The 26,205-nt window shown below is 38.5% G+C and overlaps 1 protein-coding gene across 1 annotated transcript; it reads right to left on the reverse strand.

Annotated features, from left to right (window-relative positions):
- Window positions 1–7,621: 7,621 nt before the first annotated feature.
- On the reverse strand, window positions 7,622–25,861 carry CCDC125 (coiled-coil domain containing 125). The gene is given in 13 exon segments (XM_042454531.1): window positions 7,622–8,436; window positions 8,577–8,710; window positions 10,633–10,807; window positions 12,288–12,395; window positions 13,350–13,465; window positions 13,838–13,920; window positions 14,026–14,111; window positions 15,033–15,059; window positions 15,061–15,111; window positions 17,808–17,894; window positions 19,665–19,723; window positions 22,558–22,969; window positions 25,798–25,861. Coding segments are annotated over 12 exon segments (1,590 nt in total). The 5' UTR covers window positions 22,886–22,969; window positions 25,798–25,861; the 3' UTR covers window positions 7,622–8,100.
- Window positions 25,862–26,205: the final 344 nt, after the last annotated feature.

Below are 26,205 nucleotides of genomic sequence, written 5' to 3' on the forward strand. Positions count from 1 at the left end.
CTGGAGGGCTACATGAGTCCTACCTATGTTCTATGCATACAAGAGATTAATATTCATTTAGTACAGGGAAATGCCTCATTTAAATGATAGTGTGAGTGAAATGTAATGCACCTATCCAGAAAACTGGATTATTGGTAAGGATATATGCAGGGTTTATGTTTATTTTTTTATGATCTAAAAATCTTTTGGGGGAATGTCATTTTCCCAGCACTTACACAGCTGTAAATGCTCTTTTTTAAAATGATCTTTGGTGCAAATCATTGCTTGAGAAAACTTTGATGCTTATGGTTTTGTGCAACGGGAAAATGAACTGCAATTTTTGCCAGCATGTTATAGTACTTCAAGGTTGTTTTTTTATTGCCTGCAAATATTTATTAACATTTTGATCCAGAGCTTAACACCTGCCTAGCTGGATTGGGGCTTCATTTGGGAAGGTACTCAGTCTTGGAAGTTTTCAGTGCCAAAAGCAGCAAGGAAGATAATGAACAAGTATAGAGAGTCACATCCATATAATTGCACATTTACCCCTTCCAATAGAAAAATCTGGAGTCAGGAAAAGCTGTGATGACTCACAACATCTAAGCAGACCTAACCTTGTTTTCTTACACACTGACAGGTCTATACCTTTGTAGAGATGGCATTGCATAATTGTCGCTTACTATTTGATGTTCTTGTGGTGCCTGTTTATTGAACCATTTCCTGTATTGCTATGTACAGTACTGTATATGCATTATCCTACTTGAGAGTATGTATTTTCCCTGGAAAATGTTTAACCATCCATTATGAAGCCAAGCCCTCCCTTCAGTCCATCTCCCTTGGTCCAGGCCTTGGAGGTAGAGAGGTACTGCTGGACCTCTTACCCCTTCCCTCCACCACTCCCTTCTCCTTCTGTGTCATGTCTTTTTAGATTGTAAGCCTAAGGGCAGGGAATCGTCTAACTAAAAGATTGTATGTACAGCGCTGTGTAAATTTACAGCGCTTCATAAATAAACGTTAATAATAATAATAATAATAATGGTTTTCAGAAGATGTTATTTCTCCAAAAGCACAAAACAAAGGCAGTAAATACAGTTTGTTATGCCTAGAGTTGTAGTCTTTGTTCCCTTACAGTTTTAATCAACAGTAAGAATGACAAAAAGGCTTAAATTGAATTCCTAATTTCAGCTAAAGTAAACCCACTGAATCAGTGTGATTTGTGTAAAATCTTACCAGTTAGTAGATTTAATGTGTCTATTCGAATCAGGACTAGTAACTAGACTGAGGTCAGGGATGGGAACTGTGTGGCCCTCCAGAAGTTGCTGAGCTACTAGACTACATGCCAAACAGCTGTAGAAATAAGAAAAAAATCGAAACACCGCACCATTGAAAAATCCATAATGCCAATTTACAGCTCTATAAGTGTGTTTACTTCCAATAAAGATTCATTGAGTTCATTGGGAAGTGGGCACTGGACTTCTACCTTAGAGATAAAATGTTGGCATAAAGCTGCCTTTTCCTTCCAGTACCATTCTGCTAATACTTCATCTGTTCTATCAGTGACTGCACACACCAAGAAGTATAAATAAGGCTGTTGTTGTTGTTGTTGTTAAGCTTTATTTATAAAGCACTGTAAATTTACACAGTGCTGTACATACAACCAATTAAAATAGATAATATAAACCTGCCTATGGTGTACATTTTACAAAAATAATTAAACATAATACATATTAGTATATCTTTTCATTCAAACAGTAAAATATAGCAGACAACAAATTAAAATAACACTGGATAATGTGTACAAAATAAACGTCAAATTACTTGTCCAAAATAAGGGACACTGCTGATATCTGTTCTATAAAGCTGTAATGTTCTGCGACCAGGAATGTTGCTTCTTTGAATTATGGAATAAACTTCATTAACTGGAATAAAATTAATTAACTTAAAATTAAAAGTTCAGCTTACACATTTTCTTGTCTCAAGCAGTTTCTGATTGAAAATGTATAGAGAATTAAAAAAAAACATTAGCAAAATTGTTTAAGTGAAGAAAATCTTGGCAAGAAAATCCTATGATAGGTTCACCTTAGCGTCACCATAGTCAGAAGACTTGATGTCACACAATACAAAGCTCAGGAGAAAACTAGTGCTTGTTAGGGTCAGTATCAGTCATTACAAAGTTGTCAGCTTTGTAATGACTGATCATCATTACACTTTGGAATGACTGATCAAGTCCATCAGCTTCCAACCGAAATACTAGCTTGGCAGTAACTGCTCCTTTATGCCAAATCACAGACAAATTGGTCTAATTCATATGGACTAAACAAAAATCCTACTGTTTCAGATTTCATGCTTCTCCACAGAAAAATGCTCCATATGCAGAAAATGTAAGAAGGGGTGCTATGAGCTCACACAACTGAGAAGACATATTGCTACTGTTTGTAAGAACTTTGCCTTCCCTTGTTAGATCACAATATTCAACAAATGGGCAATGAATGGGAAATCATTGCAGTTCTTTTTTTCATTATGCTGCATAGAATTTCTGGGACCACCTGCTTTATCTGTGACGTTCTCTGCAAGTGTTCACACTCATCGGCCTTAGGAAAAGTGTTGTTCTGGTCTTTCTTTTGTATGCTGTCCCTTTTCCTGCATGCAGATGTGGAAGAATAGCATGTTTTTTTTAAAATTTAAAGCATTTGATGGCTGCTGAAAAGCATTTCTGCCTGTCTCCCCTCCCCCATCATTGATCATTGGTTGTAAAGATGGTCATAATAATGTTTCTACAAAGTCAATATACTTCCTTACATTGGTAACAATGCAACTGGTCCTTTGTATCATATTTTGTTCACACACAGACTTATATCCATACCTGTAAGCTGTATATACACCATTGAATCAAATATTTATTATATTAACCTAGGTTAAAATGCCCATAAGACACTAGTTTTTTCACACTTCAAGGCCGCATTTAAATTGAGATTTCTATATGTATTTAAAAAAACATATACAGCAACTCTCTGAATTTTATAATACATAAAAATAAACCTGATTGGTATAGCTGTAGATTTATTTTTCTGTTAAATATGATTTATAAAACATATTAGTATCAGAGTATCAGTGTTTCTAATATTTGCCACTTCTAAATCTAATATTTAACCAGTACCAGTATTGATTTCTAAAGATGGTCATAATATAATATCTAAAAAGTCAGTAGTCTTCCTTCCATTGGTAACAATGCAACGGTTCCTATGTATCACGTTTTTTCACAGTACACTTGTCCCTCCACATTTGTGGCTTCAACTTTTGCGAGTCATGGATTTTATTAATATGTTCTCTCTAGGAATATCTAGATCCTCCAGTGCAACTCTATGGTCAACTTTAACCAAAAGCCGCACTGAAAGACCTAGAGATTCCTGGAGAGGACACTCCACTGGGCATTTGTAGCTCCTCTAGCACAGTTCTATGGTCAATGTCTGGCAGATGTTGACCATAGGATTGCACTGGAGGACCTAGAGATTCTTAGAGATGTTTTTGTTATTTGTGGTTTTTCCACTCACGGGGGTCCTGTGTCCCTAACTCCAGTGAATGTGGAGGGACAAGCATAGTCTCTTGTTCACACAAAATGTATATCCATACCTCGAATCATTGCTTTCCCCCCTCTTCACCTTTCAGTCATTGGAAGATGTTGTTGGTATTTAACCCATCCCACACAAGTTCGGACTTCTTGTCATGCTGTGTGTGTGTTGTGTGTCTAAGTAATTTCCGACTTATGGCAACCTGAAGGTAAACCTATCATGGTGTTTTCCTGGCAGTACTTGTTCAAAGGTGGTTTGCCATTGCTTTCCCCTGAGGCTGAGAGCATGGGACTTGCCCAAGGTCACCCAGTGGGTTTCAGGGCTGAGTTGGGAACTGAACCCTGGCTTCAAGTCATAATCAGCAGTATATTATGCTGGCTCCTTATTTCCACATAGCAACCCACTGATTTGACTGATTGAATTCCTTTCACTTGTTGCTTTTCCTGAGCATCACATGCGTATGTTGTCTCCCCCATCTTAGCATGTGAGTGGTCATTTGCATCAGGAGTGGACAGCTGTTGTTATTCAAATATTTCTGGATTACAATGTTTTTGGATTAGAAATATTGTAATCCAAATGTTTTTGTAGGCCACAAAATCTTTTACTGCTGTCTGATAGCTTGGGCTAGTTTCTTCTCCCTGATTTATAAGAACATAGTTAGGGAAATGACTCCAAGGAAGAAAATGTTACTTGGAACCTAATTAAAATAGTATTTTTTGGGGGGTACATATACATAAGTAGTCTTGGCCTATCATCAAATTACAAGCATACCTCAGTTAACAAAGCCTATGACCTTTTTACAAAGTCATATCTCCAGCCAATTTTTTCTCCTTGTTCTCCATGTAACTGGAAATCTTTCAGCAACAGCAGCATTGAGATTGGCAGAGGATTCAAAAATCAAAGATGTTAGGTTGTAGCAGTGTAACAACACACTAAACAATGCAATAAAATTTGAGCTGGGAAAGAATGGGGCTCTGCTGTAGCTGGCCCTGCTGTAACTGTCTATGGCTGCTCACAAGAGGCAAGGTGAACAGCAGCACTCTCCAGACTACCTCTAGATTACAGATTTTGTTGTGTGAACAGCAAAACACAGAAAAGGGGAAAGCAAATAAGTCTGCCTCACTAGCCCCCAAGCATGTTAAAAAAGCATAGATCTACACATTTAACCACCAAAATATAAATCATAAGCAAAGTGGAGGCTGCTAAAAGAAAGAAACATCCTCTCAACTCAAACTGGAAGTGGTAACAAGAAGGGTAACAATATTTTTATTTATTGGGCATGGCTTGCCTGACCTGCTTGTTTCATTTCAGACATGCATCTTATTAGTTCTGGATGAAAAAGTTTGTGGAAACGTGTTGGAATTGCTTTCTGTTGGTGGTTGAGGAACGTATTGCTATTCTTTCCATGTTATTTCTGCCTTTGTTATCAAACTTTCTGTTAAAGTAGCAATGTCCAGGAACTGAAGTACAGCAGTATAAAAAAAATTCAAACTTTACAGTGGAATAGTCTTTCTGTACTTGAAAATGGATTATATCAGAAGATTTATTGAGAACAACACAATTTAAATGCGTTAAAAATAAATGAGAGACTAAGATCAACCAATAGTTACATGACTGGCATCCAAATAATCATAACTACTCCAAAAGCAGTTTTAGGCATACATAGCAGCACCATAGATGTATAAAGCAGCACCACAGCCCCCATGGTGAACTTCTCTTGAAATTTAGGGTGTTTCAAATGACCATTATATGGCATGCAGTAAAACAGGGAGAAGATATTTAAAATCATAATAGACATCACCAAGATGGCTCTCTAATGAGCAATGGTAACAAGGTAAATCCTTAACCATAAATAAGTCTAGTGGGAAGATTTTAGGAAATATCTAATTTCAGTCCTACTGCCAAAGTAAGTGCATGCATATAGCCTATTTCAAATCAAAAACGCGCTGGAGATGCAAAACATGTAAAACAAAAGATGCAAAAAATGGAGGATGTCAAGACAATAATCACAGATCATAACCTTCAGACTCATTAACTTGACCTGAAATATCCACCAGTTGAAACAATCAATCTATCAAAAATAATTACAGGTCTCATTTAGATGCAATGACTTTGATAATGACTGCAAATATCAGAATTTCATTTTGTTGGGTGGGTGGGGGAAAGTAATGCACTTGAAAAACTGTAAGAGCTGGGAACTGTGTGGGTTAGTTTTTAAAAATCGCTTTAGCAGGAGGATGAATGTTAATAACCAACTGTCAAAAAAAAAAAATCAAACCCAACCCTGACCGTACTAGAGGACATGTTGATTGTAACATGGTTTTGACACACACAGAGTTAAGTTATAAATGCTGTTACCCAGCTCTTATAACTTATAAGTCTAATAATTTATGGTCAATACTGAAAAGACAAATATAATCTGGATCCTACCTAGAGAATGATAAATTAACCAAGTCAATGTCCAACTATCTTTACTTTTCAAATACCAGTCTAACAAAGTGAAAGGCAATTATAGTTAATCAAAATTTTTATGTTGGTTTGAGCCTTCAAACATTTGTGCAGTCTTCTTCTACAAGTAGCAACTATACATAGACATCAGGTTATATATGAAAACCATTAATGCAACCACTGATAACAAGATCAGAAAGTATAACAGTGGGTTACATATATTTTGGTATTTGTGCTCATAAAGACGGAAACAGCTATGTTTAAAATTGACCAGGTATGGGAATTGTGCAGCCTTCCACATGTTTTTGGATTGTAGCTCTCAGCATCTCTATCCAGCATAATCCAAAGTGTGGAAAGCTGGGAGCTATTACACAACATATGGAGGGCCATACAATCTACTGTTCTATACATTTTAAATTTCTGCCAACAAAAAGTGAAAAGAGCCAAAATATCTCTCATACACCTCTCACAGCATAAAAAAAATACAGGGATTACAGGTAAAAGTATGTACTGTATATTAAATTGTGCTCTTCTATTCAACTGTGATCCAAAGTCTACCTTTGTTTATAAAAGAGGATGAGAAGTAATTTCCCTCCTACTTGAATCCCCTCCACAAAAAAACCTGCTCTGCAAAAAGCATACATCTCTTTGCAAGATTCTGTCCTGGTGCAAATTATTTTGGCAGTTGTCAGCTGCTTGAAAAGCTTGCAAGCTTTTTTTTTTTTTACTGTTGTGAAGAAATAAGCAGATGAAGAAATCTGAAATTGTGTCACTTATAGGTTCTCCACATCACTGTCTTGCGTAAGTTCTCATTCTTTTGAGACTCATGAAAGATTCAGGATGTACCTTCATTCTCACAAGGACAAAGTGATTAATAAATATCAAATCTATGGGCTCACAAAAAGCAGACCCCACCACACTTTCTGGGTTGCAAATCCCATCATCCCTGAGCATGAAATATATGCACTGGGGCTAAAGCCCAATGACACTTGAATGGACACAGGTTTCGACTCCTGCTATAGAAGAACAGCAAGGCAGAAACAGCAAGAAAAAAAGCAATTGTACTAACACTGTTGCCACAAAAAAAGAAAGACCTAAGCAACAATTCATATAGAATGAAAAAAGATGGAAAGCACACAGATTTCTTGAGCAAAACTAAGGCCTGTTACAGACTGCCAAAATAAAGCTGCTTCGGGTCTCTTTGGAGGTATGCTATTTAAATGATGCATGCAACCTAAGAATCCAGAAGCTGCACCAAAGCTGCACTCCAGTGCTTAGGAATGGAGTGTGGCTTTGGCGCGACCTCCAGACTCTTAGAACCCATGCATCATTAAAATAGTTTACCTCCAAAGAGACCTGAAGCAGCTTTATTTTGGCAGTCTGTAACAGGCCAAAGGTTCCAGGCACAAGATGCAGAAGAGTAGAAAAGAAAAGAAAAGAAAAGGCAATTGGTGCCAGGCAAATCCGGCAAGAAAAAATGTAGGCAATTGCATCTTTGCTTGTAGAGACCTTTTTGCAGCAGCCAAAGAGAATCAACTCAAGACAATAAAGAAGGAGGAGGGGGGGACGAAACATCTTCCTTGTTTCCACTGATCAGTAGATATAAGAGGAACAGCAGCAGAAAACCATTTTAAAAGACTTTATTAGGTGGCATGGGAGTTGATCTGCTGTTTTTTGAACTGATGAGTCTTCGCACTATTGAAAGGGAACCATTGAACACAACCCGTATGCAATGAGTGTACAGGACAGACAATTCAATTATTTTCTGTACATTTAATCTGAGTGGTGAAATATGCTAAATAATAATTTAATTTAAAAAGAACTCCTGTATTATGATGACGGAATTATAGTCCAAGCTAGAGGTTCTACATGTTTTCATACTGACTTCTGGGTAATGGGCAGCTTTTCGCTTCTAGCATTGTGCTTGTGGTTCTGTTCCTGACTTGGAACTTAACACAGAAAGCTACTCACAAGAGCTCCATATGCACACTGAAGGACACATGGAGCTTAAAAACAGTCTTAAAACTTTAAGGAGCTAAGATACTGTATTCTTTACAAATTTATTCTCTAAGAGCTACACTTTCGTACAGAGTAGTCCATAGCTTTAATTTGCATTGACTGTTTCTTCTAAATTAACATTTTCTTCAGATGTTGTGGGATCTGAATTCTGAGATGCACAATCTAGAGTTCTGTTGGGACATGTGTTAGAAACTGAGCAACAGCCATCTTGAACAGTATGTGTTTGGCAACAGGAACATACAGGAATAACCAACTCTTGAGGTTCTGAATCTTTTCCACATTGGCTGCTCTGAAGAGCAAGCTCTTCTTCTGAAAATTTCTTTTCTTTATTCTGTGAACCATCTTCTTTCTCTTCCAAGGAACGAGCCAGCATATAGCTAACCTTCCTTTGATGGGCCAAAGCTTCTTCTTTATCATTCAACTGTATAATCAAACAAGAACATAAAATTGTAGAATGAACTATTCCAAAGCATTACAAAAAATCCAGCAGTGTATACTTATTGTTTCAGAGATGAAATACTGTTAGTACATTCTATCTGAACCTACATAAGCAGTACCCACCAAGTCTATTAACATTCTGATGATTTCTTGGGGATTATCCAGTTCTTCCAGTTTCTTACTGTCAGTGCCAGAAGCAAGCATGCCCTTCAGTTTCTGTCCTAAACTCTTCCTAGTCCCTTGATATCTGAAAGCACCTAAAGGGGGAAAATATTAATATTTAAGCCCTGGTCTTTGGGACTTTATTAGCAGTCACCAGCACAGCACCACATTTATTTAACATTTTATTCTGAGACTGCATTAAAATATAACCATAATATAACCATATGTATAACATTAATATGAAAGTATATATCATTAAGTGCAAACAAAACAATAACAGTTTTTTGTGGGGTTTTTCAGGCTATGTGGCCATGTTCTAGAAGAGTTTATTCTTGATGTTTTACTGGCATCTGTGGCTGGCAATCAGAGATGCCAGCCACAGATTCCGGCGAAACGTCATGAATAAACTTTTCTAGAACATGGCCACATAGCCCAAAAAGCCCACAAAAAACTATGGATGCCAGCTGTGAAAGCCTTCAGCCTCAGAAAACAATAACAATTTAAAAGGAGTTTTGACAATACATATACATTAGGCTCCATCTAAACTGCCAAATTAATACAGTTTGTTATTGCTTTAACTACAATGGCTCAATGTTATAGAATTTTGGAATTTATAGTATTGTGAAATATTCAGCCTTCTGTCAGAACAAACTACGAACTACAAATCCCAGGATATTATAGAATTAAGCCATTACCGTTAAAGCATGCCAAACTGCATTAGTATTGCAGTGTGTCAACAACCTGAAACCCATTACAGACTAGGAGGAAGGATTTACAGGAAAAATCGAAACACAGTACAGTACTTTAACACTGATTGAATTTCATGTATTCAACAAACATTTAATACTCACAGTATCAGAATTCCAAATGTTCCCATTTTGGGGTGAAAGGCGGAATATATTCAATTTAAAATAAATAAATAAATAAATAAATACTGAATTTTTAAAGCTGATTGAAATCATAGCCTTAAACCATTTTCATAAGGTATATCACTGATTTGTCATACATGTGTGAGAAAAGTGGTCCCTACTGTTTTTGACAAGATGCTACTGTACATTTATTTCAGAGCCATAAAGTACAGTTGGCCCTCTGTATCCATGGATTCTGCGTCAGCCGATTCAACCTTCCATGACTTAAAAATATTTTTAAAAAATTTCAAAAAGCAAACCTTGATTTTGCCATTTTATATAGGGGACACCATTTTATTATGCCATTGTATATAATGGGACCTGAGCATCTATGGATTTTGTTATCCACAGGGGGTTCTGAGAACCAAATCCCAGTAGATACCAAGGGCCCACCTTTTCCACTTTGGAAATATTATTCCATAACTTTTCACAGTACTCATCATTTCCTGAGACCATAAGTAACTTATTTTAAAAAGGAACTGGGTTCATTTAAAATATCTTCAATTATGACAATACCTTCACATTGTATTTTCCATTTGTAATGTAATTTTAGAAAACTGCCATCTAATTTGTCAGTGCCAACATCTGGCATTCTTGGAGAGGTGATAGGGCTCCACTGCTTTGATGCTTTCAACTGGGCCCAGAAATAAATGGGAAAGCAGCATTTGTGAGGCATCAGAACATGATCATATACTGTATATACTGTGTCAGAAAATGACTGTATCATGAAGTGTTGGGACGTACATCATTCAAGCTTAACCCTGATTTGGTTGTGATGTCTGAATCTGATCATTATATTTGGAAGTGACGTATTTAAGATTTTATTTGTGTTGTTCTGTGGTTCAGTTATATCACTATAGATGCTGCAATAATGGAACAGTTAACATGCAAGTATCAACCAGCTCTAGGTCCTTATAGTAGGGACTGCATCATTATTTTGTCTGAATCCTGCACAGTTCACAGAGAATCACTTTTAAACGTTAATAATTCTGTTAATTCTTCAAGTCATTCAATGGATCTACCAACAACTATATTTTATTAAAAACAATTCTGCAAATTCTAGTTTATTTCCATTATCACTGAGAATCATGTACAACAGAGAATATTACCATCCTCTTTGATGTGTTTCCAGTTTAATGATTTCGTTTCTTTTCTGCAGATCTTACTCATCTGTGCAAGCCTCAAAGCCTGATCCTTCCTCCGCATCAGCTGCTGCTCAAACGCAATTCTGAAAGCATCTGCCATTATAAAAGCTTCTTCTTTACTCTTCTTCAGAAGTTCAAACTGTTATTATTAATTAAAATAAGGTTTAGGTATCTGCGTTTTTAAGGATGAAATTCACATGTCATTTCTCTAAATTATAATAAATTGGCATGATGACTGTGTGTCTCTCATCTCAAGAATATTCATGAACAGAGTCACTGAGTCACAAGAAAATTCTGATAACAATAAAGAAAGGACTCTAAAGGTGGAAATTACATGCCCCTCAGCTGGTATGCAGCTACTTGAGGCCATATTTATGAGCCCTGGGAGCCTCATTACCCCAATCCATTTTTATTTATTTTTTTGCACAAAAAGTAGAACTGTGCTTCTTATCCTCTGAAACAAATTAGCTTGCCCTCAATATTCTAGCAAAAGAAACATTTTTAAAAAGCAGAAATGAGCTTCTGGTCACCTCTAGTTTTCCCAGAGAGGGGTGACACAGCCCACAATAGTTCTACAGTATGAAAAATGTCCCCTGGATCCTCAGAAGGTGCCCACTCCTGATCCAGTATCCACTGCAAGATTGAAAACTTATTTTTATATAAAACTGCTTGCAACATAAGGAGGGCTCAGGCCCAAACCTGTGTAGCCTTCTGACAGTGACACCCAACCACTATGAAGTAAATCAAATCTCCATGTCCAGTTCCCTGTGTAATAATAATAATAATAATAATAATAATAATAATAAGAAGAAGAAGAAGAAGAAGAAGAAGAAGAAGATTTATTTATATACCACCCAATCACTGGGAATCCACACGGTTTACAACAGAGGGGATAATAGACGTTTCCCTGCCAGCAGGCTTACAACTAAAAGATACAACACAAAAGGAGAAGGGAATGGTGAGGGGGGGGGGGAATCAGGTCCAGCAGTTCTTCTCTCCCTTTGAGTCCTGGACCAAGGCAGATGGACTGGAGGGAGGGCTTGTCTCCCTGTGTAGGTCATTCACCAAGGTAACAAAAGCAGTACCCATCCCCTAGCCAGGCCTAAAGCCAGATTGGAATGGATTTAGATAATCTGTTTCGTCTCTGGATCTGGGAAACCATCACATGTTCTAGAATCTTGCTCAAGAAAGAGATCAGTGGGATTTATCTAAATGTTGACTCACCATTCAACAACTATGCAGTGCTATAAGTGCATGGTATCAAATGGCCCCTGGTGTGTTCACAAAATAAATTAACACAAATTACATTGAGTTTAGTTCAGAGGAATGTCCTCCATCAAAACCAGAGCCTCTGGATTCAACATGTTTTCATACCGATAGCCTTTTCCAAGCTATTCTACCTCCACACATAGACAGGCTCATCAGTACTTATGTACATACCCTAATAATAGAAATTTTAGATCTCTCAATATAAGAAGGAAAAATATGTTGACATGTCAGCTGCCTAGCCATTACATTTTAAAACTTGTGACATTTAAAATAATTTCCCACATGGCACTTGGTTTCCATGTCTTCATAACACAACAGAACAATATTGCTTTAAATCCAAGCCTAAATACCTCTTTGTTAAGTTGAAGAAGTTTTTTTCTCGTTGCTGCTGACATTTTAGCGCAGGAGCATGGCTCACCCTCTGGACCACAACAAGTGCAGGCTCCAAGTACCGCCATCTTCAAATTCAAATGCATTTCATTTTAAAAATCAAACTTTGGGATGGGGGGGGGGGTTACACTGAATCTTATCTATGTGGACTCAGATCTTAACTATATAATTTGCCTCTATCTGGAACTCCACCTCAATGAATTAGATTAAGCTACAATTTACAGGTTTGTTTTTCGATCTAAATAATCCTTGAGGAGAATTACAATTGGTAGTCATCAGTATATTGGCAGCATCAGTCCCAGAATGTTTCAAGTATATACAGTATTAAATAGTGTGCAGCAGAAAACAGAACTTAAAGAGGCTCTACTGATGAATAGTCAAGGTGGCATACTACATGCTCTTGCATCATCTGAGTTTTTTCTCCAACAAGATGTGGAATCACTGTAAAACATACGCATCTCCACATTCTAATCCAAAGAACCAGCCCAGAAGGATATCATAGTTAAAGATATCAAATGCTGCTCAGTAATACAACAGAACTAACAGGGACATCATACTTATGTCATGTTACCAAAGGTGGCTGTCCCTCAAAGCAACTCAAAGGGCCTCTGTTCTAGGACTGAAGCCAAACTGAAATACATCAGAGTAAACTGTCTCACCTAGCAGCCTTTGAAGCTGGCATGCCACAAATTAATTGTTACTGTGCCACAGCCATCCACTGGGTAAACGTAAATTATTCCTGTGAAATGGACATTGATTCCCAAAGAGGCAATGGTTGCTGTAGCTCCATCTTACTGAATCCTGGGATTTGTAGTTTTATAAGGTCTTCAGCCTCCTCTGCCTCACAAAACTACAACTCCCAGGATTTTGTAGGATGGAGCCATGGCAGTTAAAGTGATGTCAAACTGCATTATTTCTATTGAGCAGATGCATCCAATGAAGTCCAACTTTTAACTTTTATTATGGCTGTTCTTCCAAAATTAAGTACACACAAAAAATCAACTGAAGTAATAAATACATACTTCAAGTTCTGTAATCTCTGTAACACCACTCTTGCTAAGAGACATATTCTCCTGAACAATCTTCTGCTGTTTGACATCAAGCATTGCAAGAATCTCCAAATGCTGTTGATCCAAAACTGTAAGAAGCAACATTGGGGGAAAATGAGGCATTGCATGGTATTCAGTAATACTTAACTCCCAGGTAAGCATATATACAGGATTGTGACCGTAACAACTTCTTCTGGTGTTACAAGTCCTCTTAATGTCTCAACATCATACCAAGAAGTATGCCTTTCAGTCCACTCAAAAACAGCAGGACATATTATCTTCTGCGTATGGGTACATACCAGAACCTTTCTTTCAATATATACAATCAATATTTAGCACCCTAGACAATTTAAGTAGGCATAATGATTCCCAACCACTTTCTAGTTCTGTATCTAAGATCAGGCCCAGTAAAACATCTTTTTTGAGAAAGAGAAAGAACTGATAAAACAGAGCTTACTTACTTTCCCTTTCAGATGTCAGTGTTTTAATTTCTTCAGTTTTCAATTTAAGCATTTCTTTAAGTGCAGCATTTTCACAATATATGCTGTTGACAATGGCAAATAACATGTTTCAATCACACCTGAAATATATGCCTCAAGCCTCATGTTAAATCAAGGGATTATTTCAGTAAATTTATAGAGAAATGTACCTGTCATATTTTTCTGCCCAAGCCTCCTCTATATTTTTAAATTTCTCCTGGTTAATTTTGATTTCCCACTGCAGAATGTTTATTTCCTATAAATAATGAGATATTAATTAGAATAAAATAGGATATATCATGTTCTAAATAATACACTGTTAGTGTAGAAATACTGGATCTAATTCCCTCGCGCACTCCCTCAACACACTTGGTTGAACAGGCAAGCTGCAAACCAGCTTACGTATTTAATGAGTGGTTAAGCTTTCCAACCACTTCTAAATGTGTGTTCATTTCTCTGATGTCTTAGGCCTTCTATAGCTGCAGCTTAAGATTCCTGTATTAATGACCTATCTTATTTAAAATATTATCCACTTTGTAGTACTCAGTTTCTTTAAAAGCCTCATCCAGTAATGAATGGGCAATATGGAGCTCACAGGCCATTGTATCTACTTTTGAAACCTTTCCTACCCCAGCATCTAATTTACTGCTCAACTGCTGAAGTTTGGCAGAAAAGAATCTGATGGAAAGAAACTGGGAATATTCTCATATACATACATATATGCATGTGTACACACGTGTGCATGTGCATGCATATGTGCATGTATGCAAGCAGGCCGGCAGGCAGGCAGGTAGGGAGCATGCACCTTTCATTAAAGCAGAATTGTGTTGCTGGAAGTGCAATTCTTCTTTCAAATAGTGTACTGTCCCCACAAACCTTGCTTTGATGGCAGCATGTCAACAAATCCAGTTCTGCTGTAGCCAGGTGCAGCTTCTAGTGGGAGAACATGCCCAAAACAGCCTGCCACATCCAGAATTTGCTATACATATTTATTTACAGTGCTCAATTGAGTTTACAGTCTAGAAAGTGTATTAAGGTCTGCAAATGTGATCAAGTTTTAGCAAGTGAAATCCATAGGTCTAAGCATAGTTGTTGGCATTTTGTTTAGGCCTGCAACCTGATGGTACCCTTCACACTTCAATTGTTTCTGTCCCTCTTCAGAGAAAGAATATCTTACCTTTTCTAAAGCTCTCTTTTGCTCCTCTGTTTTTTTTAAACATTGCTTTAGTATGACTAGTGGCTTTATCCAACATAGCCTGAAAAATATATAGAAAAGAGAACTGTAATATTTTGTCCCATAAATCATATTAAAAATTAGACCAGTGCAGTATCAATTATGAAAAATGGCAAAAACTGCTGTTTTATGCTTTGATAGTATAGGTATTATATCATAAATATACAATAAGGAATCAACACATGTTGTTGCAGGTGTACTACATTTAACCATAACAATACTCTTAATGTTTGTATTTCAAAACTTACCAAGGCAGGAATTCGGTATGTATTGAAATTAACTATTTATAAACTATTTATGAGTGTAACAGGAGAGAGAGTCAATGTGTAAAAAATAGAAAGTTGTCAATTTCTAAGGATGAAGGGGAGATGTTTCTTAAATTATGACTGCTAGATACAGAAGGAAGACATTACCTCTTCCTTGCAGACATCATGCATACAAAGATAGTTATTATTTTGCTTCAAATAAATGGAAACATGTCTAAAAGAATAAAGATAGCATGCAATTGAAATATACAGTCTTAGTTGTCCTATCCTACTACAATAGAGGCAGACAAAGATTAGCCCTGGCTGGACTGCCCTTTTACTGGCAAAAGGATGAACTAATTCTTACAGAAGCATCCAGGCATGGTGATCTACCTTTAAAATAGTATAGGCATTCACTGTATGTTTTAAACACTGAAAAGTACCCTTTTTGGTAAAAGGCGGCTCCTTTCTCCACTGCTGCTGAGGTGCCATAAGTGCCCTGGAGTGGTGCACAAGGCACATCATTCTCGTCTACACCATGTAAACAGCCAACATAGTGTCCATGGCGCATGGTAGGGCTCGGGAGCATGTGGACGCTCCCAAGCCCTACTTTTGGCCCTAAGGACAGCGCATAGCACCAGTCTGTACCGGGCCTGTTTCAACTCCCCTGAAAGAAGCAACTGTTAGATTTTTATTGAAGAAACCTTCACAGGGCCCCAGCTTCCTAAATAATTTAGCAGCCACTCTCTAATCTTCCCTTCTTAAGTAAGATCTTAGAGCAAGTGTTGGCAACACAATTCCAGCCTTTCTTGGATGAAATGGATCACCTGGATCCATTCCAATATGGGTTTAAGACCTGATTATTAGACAAAAACAGCCTTGGTCCTCTTGGATCTCCCAGCGGCATTTGTGTTCTAGACCCTCGCCCCTCTTAGCTCATTAAAAAAGCCAGAGTGGCATTGGCCAAGTGAGTAATAGGAGTGGTCAGTGCCTCTTTACAGCTAGGCACGGTTCCAATATGCCTGAAGGAGACTGTTCCACTGAAAAAATGTTGCCTGGATCCTATGATATTGAATCACTATTAGTCAGTTTCCAATAGCCCATTTTCAAGAAGAGTACTGGAGCACATGGTGGCCCTTCAGGTCCAGGTGTCCCTGGATGAGATGGATTATCTAGAATCATTTCAGCCTGGCCTGAAGCCTGGTTATGGAAGAAAGATGGCTTTGACTGCCTTTGTTTAAGAGACTTATGCCAGGAACTGGACAAGGGAAGTGTGTCTTTGTTGGTTCAACTGGATTTCTTGGTTCACCATGCTATTCAACATCAACATGAAACTGCTGAGAGAGGTCCAGAGTTTGGGGCTCTGGTGTCATCGTTATGCTGCTGTCACTCAACTCTGTTTCTTCTTTCCCTTTAATTCCAAGCAAGCTCTTTACATGCCAGACTAGCATCTGGCATCTGTAATGGTCTTGACGAGTGTGAACAAATTCAAGTTTGATCCAGAAAAGACAGAGATGATCAAAAGGAACAGGGGTTCAGTCCATGCTGAATTAAGTTACACTCCCCACCTCCAAAGAGGCAGATTCAAAGACTGGATATAATCCTGGATTCAGCCCTAAGTTTGCAGGCCCAAGTTTCTGTAGTGGTCAAGAGTCCATTTAAAGAGTTGCACCTAATGTGCAAGACTCACCCATCCTGGAAATGTCTGACCTGGCTTCTGTAACACATGCCTTGGTTAGGTTTCATTTGGGTTACTATAATGTGCTGCCCTTGCAAAATGTCAGTTTGCCCAAACAGCTGCACCCAGATTGTTAACTGGGACTGGATGCAATGAATGTACACCTCCCCTGCTGCAACAACTCCACTGGCTGCTGCGCCACTTCTGAACAAAATTCAAAGTGCTGGTTATGATCTATAAAGTCCTATATAGCTCATGTTCAGTCTATCTGGAGAGCCACATAGAGAAGGCTCTCTCTCTTCTCTCAGTCACACCACCTTCCCAGGAATGTTTGGTGGAAAGAGGGGTTTATCTTTAAATCATTATAATGGTAATCATCATGATCAATATTCAATACACATTTTACTGGAAATAAGTCACACTGAATTCAGTTGGGCTTATTTTTTAAGATACCTACTGTTAAGTGGCCTCATGGAAAGTTTATGGAAACTTATGCAATAATAAATGTGTGCCACAAGAGTCTGTTTTTGATTTTATTACTACAGACCAACACAATTACATGTTTGGAAATAATAAGAAAATGTTTTCTAATATATCAACTATGCACCATATACTGCTTTATGATCAAGCTTGAAAATGTAGCATTTAGTAATAAAAATGTCCAGCATTGTTGATACTGCAGAAGTCAAGAACATTTGTTGAACTTATCTAATAACATACGTACAATTTGCAAAGTGTATCATTATATATGTTCAGTTATCATATTAAAAACAAGCTGATCTTTTTTAAAGTTACCATGCTTTGCAGAATTTTTAATGCTTGCTCTTTGCCTTCAAGTTGTCTTTGAGATGCCTCCAACTCAACTCTTAAAATTTCTACTTCCTAGAAACAAAGAATTCAACTTAGGTGAGTGAAAACATTGTTCTAGGTCAAAGAAACCCCTTAAATTTATGAAACAGTTTACAGCTTGTAATAGAGGGGGATCCCTACAGCAGTGGCTGGTGGCCTCCATGTCAGGGCAGAGAATCCAGTGTGGATTTTAGTCTGAAGTTTAAGATATCCAAGGTACAGTATCCTATCACCCAAACAGGTTCAGCAACTTGAATAAGCTATTTAACATTCAGAGTAAGACCAAGAGTGGATTCACCACCTCACCCATATGGAAGTTGCCACTGGCCTTCCAGCTGCCTCAGCTCCCCCCGAAGCTGCAACTCCCTCCCACATCATTCGAGAGGGTTCACTAAACCATAGTACAAGTTTGGTGCAGAGTGTAGTGCAACATACAGGAAGAACCCCCCCCCCCAAAAAAAAAACAACTGCACTGCCTGAACAGAACTACACAGAGAATCCTGCTGCTCTTGCACAGCAAAGGTTCAAATCATTGTACAAGAAAGATCCAGAAGTATGCAGTATCCAGGAGCAATTCCACTTTCTGTCATGAAAGACAAGAAACAAACAAATGTGTTTGATGGGTTTAGCCTAGAGTGATACTAGAACATTATTAATTAAGCACTGGGTTTGTTGTGGAGGAGGTAAATAATGGCAATTTGGGCATGAGATAATGAGCCAGCCAAAGCAATTAAGACATCATATGGCAAGGCTGTTGAAGTTATGGACAATAAGATGCAGAGCACTATGTCCATAGACCAAGGGCTGTCAATTTGGGGCCTCTCAGCTGTTACTGGACTGCAACTCTTCTCAGCCCTAACCAGTGTAGCCTATAGTGACACTTGATGGCAGCTTCACTCCAGTAATATGTTGAAGACCAAAGAGTAACCATGAGGCTGGAGTAAAAAAGGGTTTCAAATATGCAGAGAGATGATGGAGGAGATAGTAGTAACTCCAAGGAAGCTCTGTCTAAGCAACAGAACAGTTTGGGAGAAAATCTTTATCCCCTGGCGCAATCCAGCTTGTGAAATGATGCTCCTGTCTCTTTGATGCACCTGTCCAAAACTCCATCCTTTGGTCATTTACAGAAAGAGGAATCCCTCCTGTTATGTCCTTTCAGAGCTAACAGTGGAATTTTTCTGTTAATTGCATCCCACTGAGCTGGAAGAGTGGGTTTATTTATTTAATTTATATCCTGCCCTTCTTCCAAACAGGGCTGGTATTAAGAGACTTCCCCCACTATTATTAATCACTAATCAGATATAACACAGGAATTCCCCTTGCACACCTCTTCACCATCCCAGTTAGGACAATGAACAAGGGAAAGGTCTCAAACGGCATCTGAAGCAGCAACTGCTCCAAGCAGCTGCCAAAAGCATTTGGCCACCATGTATGACAAAGAGTGTTGCATTAAGGGACTCAGATCCACTTAAAATGGGTTTCAGAGAGAGCACTGAAAATGTCAGGGAAAGATATAGGCCATTAGCTGACAACATAGCAGGGTTACACCAAAAAAACTATATGCTGGTTCCCCCCCCCCCAGGACCTGTCTTGTGGTTGTGTGCTTTCAATTTGTTTCTGACTTATGGTGACCCTAAGGCAAACCTGTCATGAGATTTTCTTGGCAATACTTGTTCAGAGGATGTTTGCCATTGCCTTTCCCTGAGGCTGAGAGCATGTGACTTGCCCAAGGGTTTCATGGCTTAGATTCATTCACACACAGAGAGAGAATCTACAAGAAAATTTGAAAAGACTGGCACTTACCTCTAGAACTTCTTGAAGTTGTTGCCTTAATTCTTCATTTGATGCTTCAGAGTTAGACTCTGTGTAAATTTATAGTTGGGAAAAAGATCTTAGTACATCTGTCATCATGTTTTGATACAACATGGATAGAATAACTCTTCTTTACACAGTTTGAGTATCCCTTTTCCAAAATGCTTAGGACTAGAAGTGTTTTAGATTTTAATTTTATTTTGGAATGTTTGCATATACATAATAAGATATCTTGGATATGTAACTCAAGTCTAAATGCAAAGTTCATTTATATTTCATAGACACCTTATACACAGTCTGAAGGTAATTTTATACACACTATTTTTAATAGTTTTGTGCATGAAACAAGTTCGTGTATAACGTAACTTCAACAGTCTTGCCATTTGAAGTCTTAATGGCTTTGGCTGGCTCATTATCTCATGCCCAAATTGCTATCAGAAAACAAAGGTGTCACTATCTCAGCCACCCATGTGGACAATTTTGGAGGATTTCGACTGTCCAGATAAGGAATTCTTAACCAGCACTAAATTAAAAATTAAAGCGACACTTATTTAAATTGTATTTAATTTTTTGAAAGAACACAAAAAGCAATGGCAATGGTTGTTTCCCAACAATATATTTGCACAATTTCCCCTCAGGACTTCTATGAATGTGAATAAAGGTTTATATGAAATCAGCATTTAATATTATTTCTAATTTCATTTTAAAGATGCAGCAACTATTGTGACTAGGCTCCACCAGCTGGTTGATGAAAAGAAAAGATACAAAGGCTACACCTCTATTGTTTCTGTGTCAGCAATGATTGCTAGTAACTGCACTGCAAGAAATCCCTTTTCTCACATTAAAAAAACAAAGTAAAAAACAAGATGTGAGTACTCTCAGGAGATGGAGATTACAATATTTTTTGGAAAAACTAAAATAAAATGAGGACTCATCAGTTAACGAAGAAAAAATGCAGCATAGCAAGAAGTATCAGCCTTTTATGAAAAAAAGGAACTACCTCAAATGAAGAAATTTCCAAATAACTTCCTGTGAAACTTGCATTACTAAAGTCCATGCAGAACTTCAGTTGGGAGCGGAAGTAGTAGTCTGTAGAGAAAATAAAGCTGCATTTTCCTAGAAATATCAAATTATCATTTAAGTGCTGGGGAAATGACATTCCCCCCCAAAATTTTTAGATCATAAAAAATTAAACAGAAACCCTGCATATATCCTTACCAATAATCCAGTTTTCTGGATAGGTGCATTACATTTCACTCACACTATCATTTAAATGAGGCATTTCTCTATACTAAAGCTTCAAGAGTTCAGTGAGATTACATTCATCTCTTGTATGCATAGAACATAGGTAGGACTCATGTAGCCCTCCAGATGCTGCTGGATTGCAACTCCCAGCAGTCATTACCCTTAACTGCACTGGCTAGATCTGGTGGAAATTGCCCTTCAGCAGCATCTGAAAGGTTGCATTATTCTCGAATGTAGTTTTCTTAAGTTAGGCTATTTTGTTAGTAGCCTGTAATAAGCAGGTAGCTGAGTCAACAAGGAAGGGTTTAGTGACTGATGTGGTGCATTATAGGGAACATATTAAGCCTTAAATACTGCCTCTTCTCTTATAATTGGTTGGAATATTTCATTTTTTACAAAAATATGAAAAAATACTTACACTAAGATTATTTTGTTAAATGAATTTGTACTTTTGGCAGAAATGATTTCGTAAATCTAAAAAAATCCTATTCTGATTATGTAGGGGGTGTATGTATGTATAAACTTATGCAAGAACAAATACTCACAAACCAATAATCATAGCCTTAGTTTAAGCCAACATGCTAATTTCTTTTACGCCTAAACTACAATCATTTGAGACAACACCATCCCTAATATATACTTTATATTCTTTCTTTCGTTTTTTGCTTTGAACACCTGCATTTGAACTACACCTTTGCTTTGAACATCTGCATTTGGACTTCATCTGGTCTTCCATATCCTGTTTTGGACTGCAACTCCCATTTGTTGTTGTGTGCCTTCAAGTCATTTCTGACTTATGGTGACTCTAAGGCAAAAAAACTTTCATGGGGTTTTCTGGAGCTGAGACAGTGTGACTCAGCCAAGCTCACCTAGTGTTTCCATGGCCAAGTGGGGAATTGAACACTGATCTCCAAAGTTTTATGCACAAACCACTACACCACACTAGCTTGCAGATCCCATTAGCCCTAGCTAATTGTCAAGGCTGATGAGAGTTACAGGTCCTTCTCTGACACTGCTCCAAAAACTTGGAATGACCTGCCGGAAGAGATTCGCCAATTGTCCTCACTTGAGGCTTTCAAAAAGGCAACAAAAACCTTTGTCTTCTGGCAGGTCTTCCCCAATTTATAATGACCAGAAACAATTGAATCCCCCTCCTCTTATTATTTTTCTCATTCGTGGATTGTTTATTAATTTCGATGTATTGTTACGTATGTTTTAACCATGTTTTATTGTTTAATTTTATACTTGGGAAGGAGGGTTGGGTCAGGGTCTTGTGGGGTTTGTTGTTTATTGTACAAACTTTGTTGTTACCTGCCTCGATCCCCAAAACGGAAGAGGTGGGATAAAAATAAATTTATTATTATTATTATTATTGTTATTGTTATTGTTGTTGTTGTTATTTAACATTGGAAAAGCCACAGATTCTCATCCCTGGTATATATGACAAACTTGCAGTCAGCATTTTTAACAATACTTAGCCCAATAAAAATGACCTCTGATCTTCCTTGGTATCTATTGCTCTATAAAACAAAATTTCTACTAACTCTGATTCTGGGGATGGATGATCGTAAACAGCAACATAGACAGTATTAGGAAGAACACTAATGTGTCCAAGTCTTAGGATGGACTAAAGCCTTACCAGAGCTGTTTTGTCGACTGCAGGTACTAAATTCATTCATTCCAATTTTTTTGACTGGCATGTCACTCAAACTGTTACACCTTGAACAACGAAGAACGGCAGCATCATAGTCTTCTCCTTTCATTGGCACCATTAATGGGCTGAAGCTTTTCCTCACTGAACATCTTCTAGGCCTACCTGCATGCGCACTGATGCCTTCAAGTTCACATATACCACTATGCCTTTTAACAAGTCCATTTCCTAAGTCTCCGCATGCCATGTCATCTTCATCTTCCAAGGCTTCTCCAACTTTGTTCTGCAATAAGACTACTTCACTCACTGGCAACATATCTGCTTCTTATTGCAACCTTGATGTGTCTCCTTCCACGCAACCTCCCCTAAATCTTCAGGCAAAACTGTGCTAGAAAGTAAACTGATAAAAAATAAAAGAATATTAGTAAAACTTCAAAATTCCTCCCATTTCTTTAACGTTAATTTCCAGAATTTTTAAACAGCAACAAACAGCTTTTTACACAACGAACATTAGAGATGTGCAAAATTTTCTGCTACATTAAATGCACATTCTGATACTACTGAATTCCAAGCAAAAGCTATTTCAAAATAAGCTTCCAAGAACATAAGAGTGTCTCATAGTAATCTTGTGCTGCGCTGGCAGAAACACTAACACACCCAGGCACTTTGTTTACTTTAGAATGCAGTAAAAAGAACACATTGTTTAATATACAATTCGCTAGTTACAGAAGTCGCAGCAAGATCTATGTAGAATCTCGTTCTATTATAAACCATCCAAATTTCATCTATTACTGCTTTCCCAGTTTTGTTTCAGAGAATTCAATGTATAATAAGGTCCCCACAATGGAAGTCTGAATATTTATAACGCTGAGTTGGCAAAACAAACATCACAGAAGCTTTTATTTATGTCTCATTCTTTTTTTACAAATGTTCTTTCTCTGCTACTTCTGCATACAAAACTTTCAAGAGCAGAACGTTTGTCTGTAATATATGTGGAAAAAAAATGGCATGATGTGCAGTAGTTTATATAAACATTACTAATATGAATTTTAAATTACTTAGAATATATTATTACTGAGTGTTAAGAGAAATCAAATGTGGAATCCTTCCATTTACAGATAAAACCACAATATGTTTACCTACTTTGGCCTAAATTCAGTTGCTATTTCTAACAGACTTGCATCAATGGAAGTTACATGACTGTTGATTTACCATGTTTCCTTTTATTCAATGGATCTACTCTGACTGAGACTAACAATTCTATTCAGGCCTTTGATTTATTTCTCTCATCTGCTCTAGAAAGTTACAGGAACAATTAAGCCAAAATGAAACACTTTAAAATTACATTGATTTCAATGGGAAAGGGCAATGCATTAATTCTTCCACTGAAGTAAATCAGACTAGAAGGGCAATTCTATACACACTTAACCTGCATCCTATCCTTGACAACAAATGCATTTTGTTAAAAACACTTTTAACTGTGAAATAAGTTTTATGCCAGGGGGATGTGGCAACCATGGCCCTCCAGATCTGGTTGGACTCTAATTCCCATCATCCCTGACAAATGGCTACAGTGGGAGCTGAAGTACTATCTTGAAATTATCTTTCCTGCCTCGTGTACAAATAAGTATATGGAGCAATGGCATGGATAACATTGTGTATGCATTCACATTATACAGTACAGTAGTTATCCTCCCTTAGCTCTATTCCAAAGATTATACTGAACGTCTATTCCCACACAGATTTATGTGCAACTCCATGGTTTGAGCATGGGCCTAGGACACTGGAGACCAAGGTTCAAATCCCAGGTTGGTCATGGAAAACTACTGGGTAACTTGAGCAAGTCACACTCTCTCAGCCTCAGAGGATGGCAATGGCAACCCCGCTCTGAAGAAACTTGCCAAGAAAACTCCATCATAGGTTCACCTTAGGGTCGCCATAAATCAGAAATGACTTGAAGGCACACAACAACAACAACAATTCTGTATAGGATTAGCAAGCATTACACATTCATCATTCACTGTTCATTAGAATACCATTCTCATACAAAATAATCATACAAATACCCTTCAAAACAACCAAATCTCTCCTATACCCAGGTAGCAGAAACTTCTCAAAACATTCAATGTACTGAGGATCTAAGATTACCAAGTATCTTTCATCATTCACTTAAAAGGCAATAGCGGCATCCACATTTGGCACCCCTTTAACTGCCAAGGCTCAATGCTAGGGAATTCTGGGAATTGTAGTTGGTTGTGGCACCAGAGCTCTTTGACAGAATACCAAACTACAGTTTCCAGAATTCCATAGCACTGAGGCAGGGCAGTTAAAGTGATGCCAACTTGGATTACTTCTGCAGTGCGGATGCAGCCAGAGTAATACTGTACAGAAGCTCCTATATTTAGACATCGAAAGCAAACAACTGCCAGCCACTGATTTCCCAGAACACTGGGCCTCCCTCATTTCCTCCAACTGTTTCTCCTGTATGTTTTTGTTAACCCTTTTCTCTGAAGAAGAAGCCAGTGGCACTTCGAAAGCTTGCACCATGCATTTGGTGCATCATTAGCCAGCCTAGCATAGTGCTTGGAGAGTTGGCCTTCGACTCTGGAGAGACCTTGGGCAAGTCACACTCTCTCAGCCTCATGGGGAAGGCAAGGGCAAAAAACCCTCTGAACAAACCTTGCCAAGAAAACCCCAGGATAGGGTCACCATAAGATGGAAATGACTTGAAGGGACACACAACACACATACAAAAGGTATCCCTGTTGCAGGGATGTTGGATGTTATGGAGGGCATACTAAAACAAATGACAATACTTGCCCATTAGGAAAGCATACTTGCCCATGGAGAATCCTTGGAGAAAGCCTGTCCATAAGGAGTTCTAGGGGAATCCTTGCCCCTGGGGAACGAGAAGGGGACCCTTGGCTCTAGGCAAACCTTGCCTAGAGAGCAATGCTTGGGCTGGATGGCCCTCCTTGGGGTCTCTTCCAGCTCTCTGATTCTATGACTGGGCAAGGATGCCATGTTTCCCGGTGGGCAAGCAGTCTCCAACGCTTCCCTGCTGGGGCAAGAATGACTCTTCTTCCATGGGCCAGTGCTGCCATTTGTCTGAGCCTCTGCCAAAGTGTCCTGGGCCTTGGCAAGGGCCCAGTGAGGCTGCCCCCTGCCCCCCCTTCCTCCTCCAAGCTCCCTATGGGCCAGAACGAGCTGGGCCCCTCTCTGGCTTACCTGGCCCTCTGGCTGGCCCTCGCCCTGACCCTCCTCCTCTTCCTCCTTCCCCAGCCTTGCTCCCTCCCTCGGGGCAGGGCTTCTCTTTTGGCCCCCGCCCAGCCCTACCTTTTCCGCCTCTGGAGGAGAAAGCCAAACAGCCCCCCCCCCCTCACCTGGAGGGACACCAGACTAGGGCCTCCGCCTCCTCCTCCTCTTCCTCCTCTTGCAGCCCCTGGCTTCTGCCCAGGAGCAAGCCCCAGGCCTCCTCCTCCATTGGGAGCATGCTTAAGAAGCATGAGTTGATAGTGAGGCCTGTCTTTCCAAACTTTATCAAATGTTCAGCAAGCCATTCTTTGGAAAGATACTTCATCAGCCAGCGAATCGGAGTGATGTCTTTAGGCCTTTCAATAACATCCAAACCATGAT

This window comes from Sceloporus undulatus, chromosome 2, assembly GCF_019175285.1.
Source record: "Sceloporus undulatus isolate JIND9_A2432 ecotype Alabama chromosome 2, SceUnd_v1.1, whole genome shotgun sequence".
Taxonomy (NCBI): domain Eukaryota; kingdom Metazoa; phylum Chordata; class Lepidosauria; order Squamata; family Phrynosomatidae; genus Sceloporus; species Sceloporus undulatus.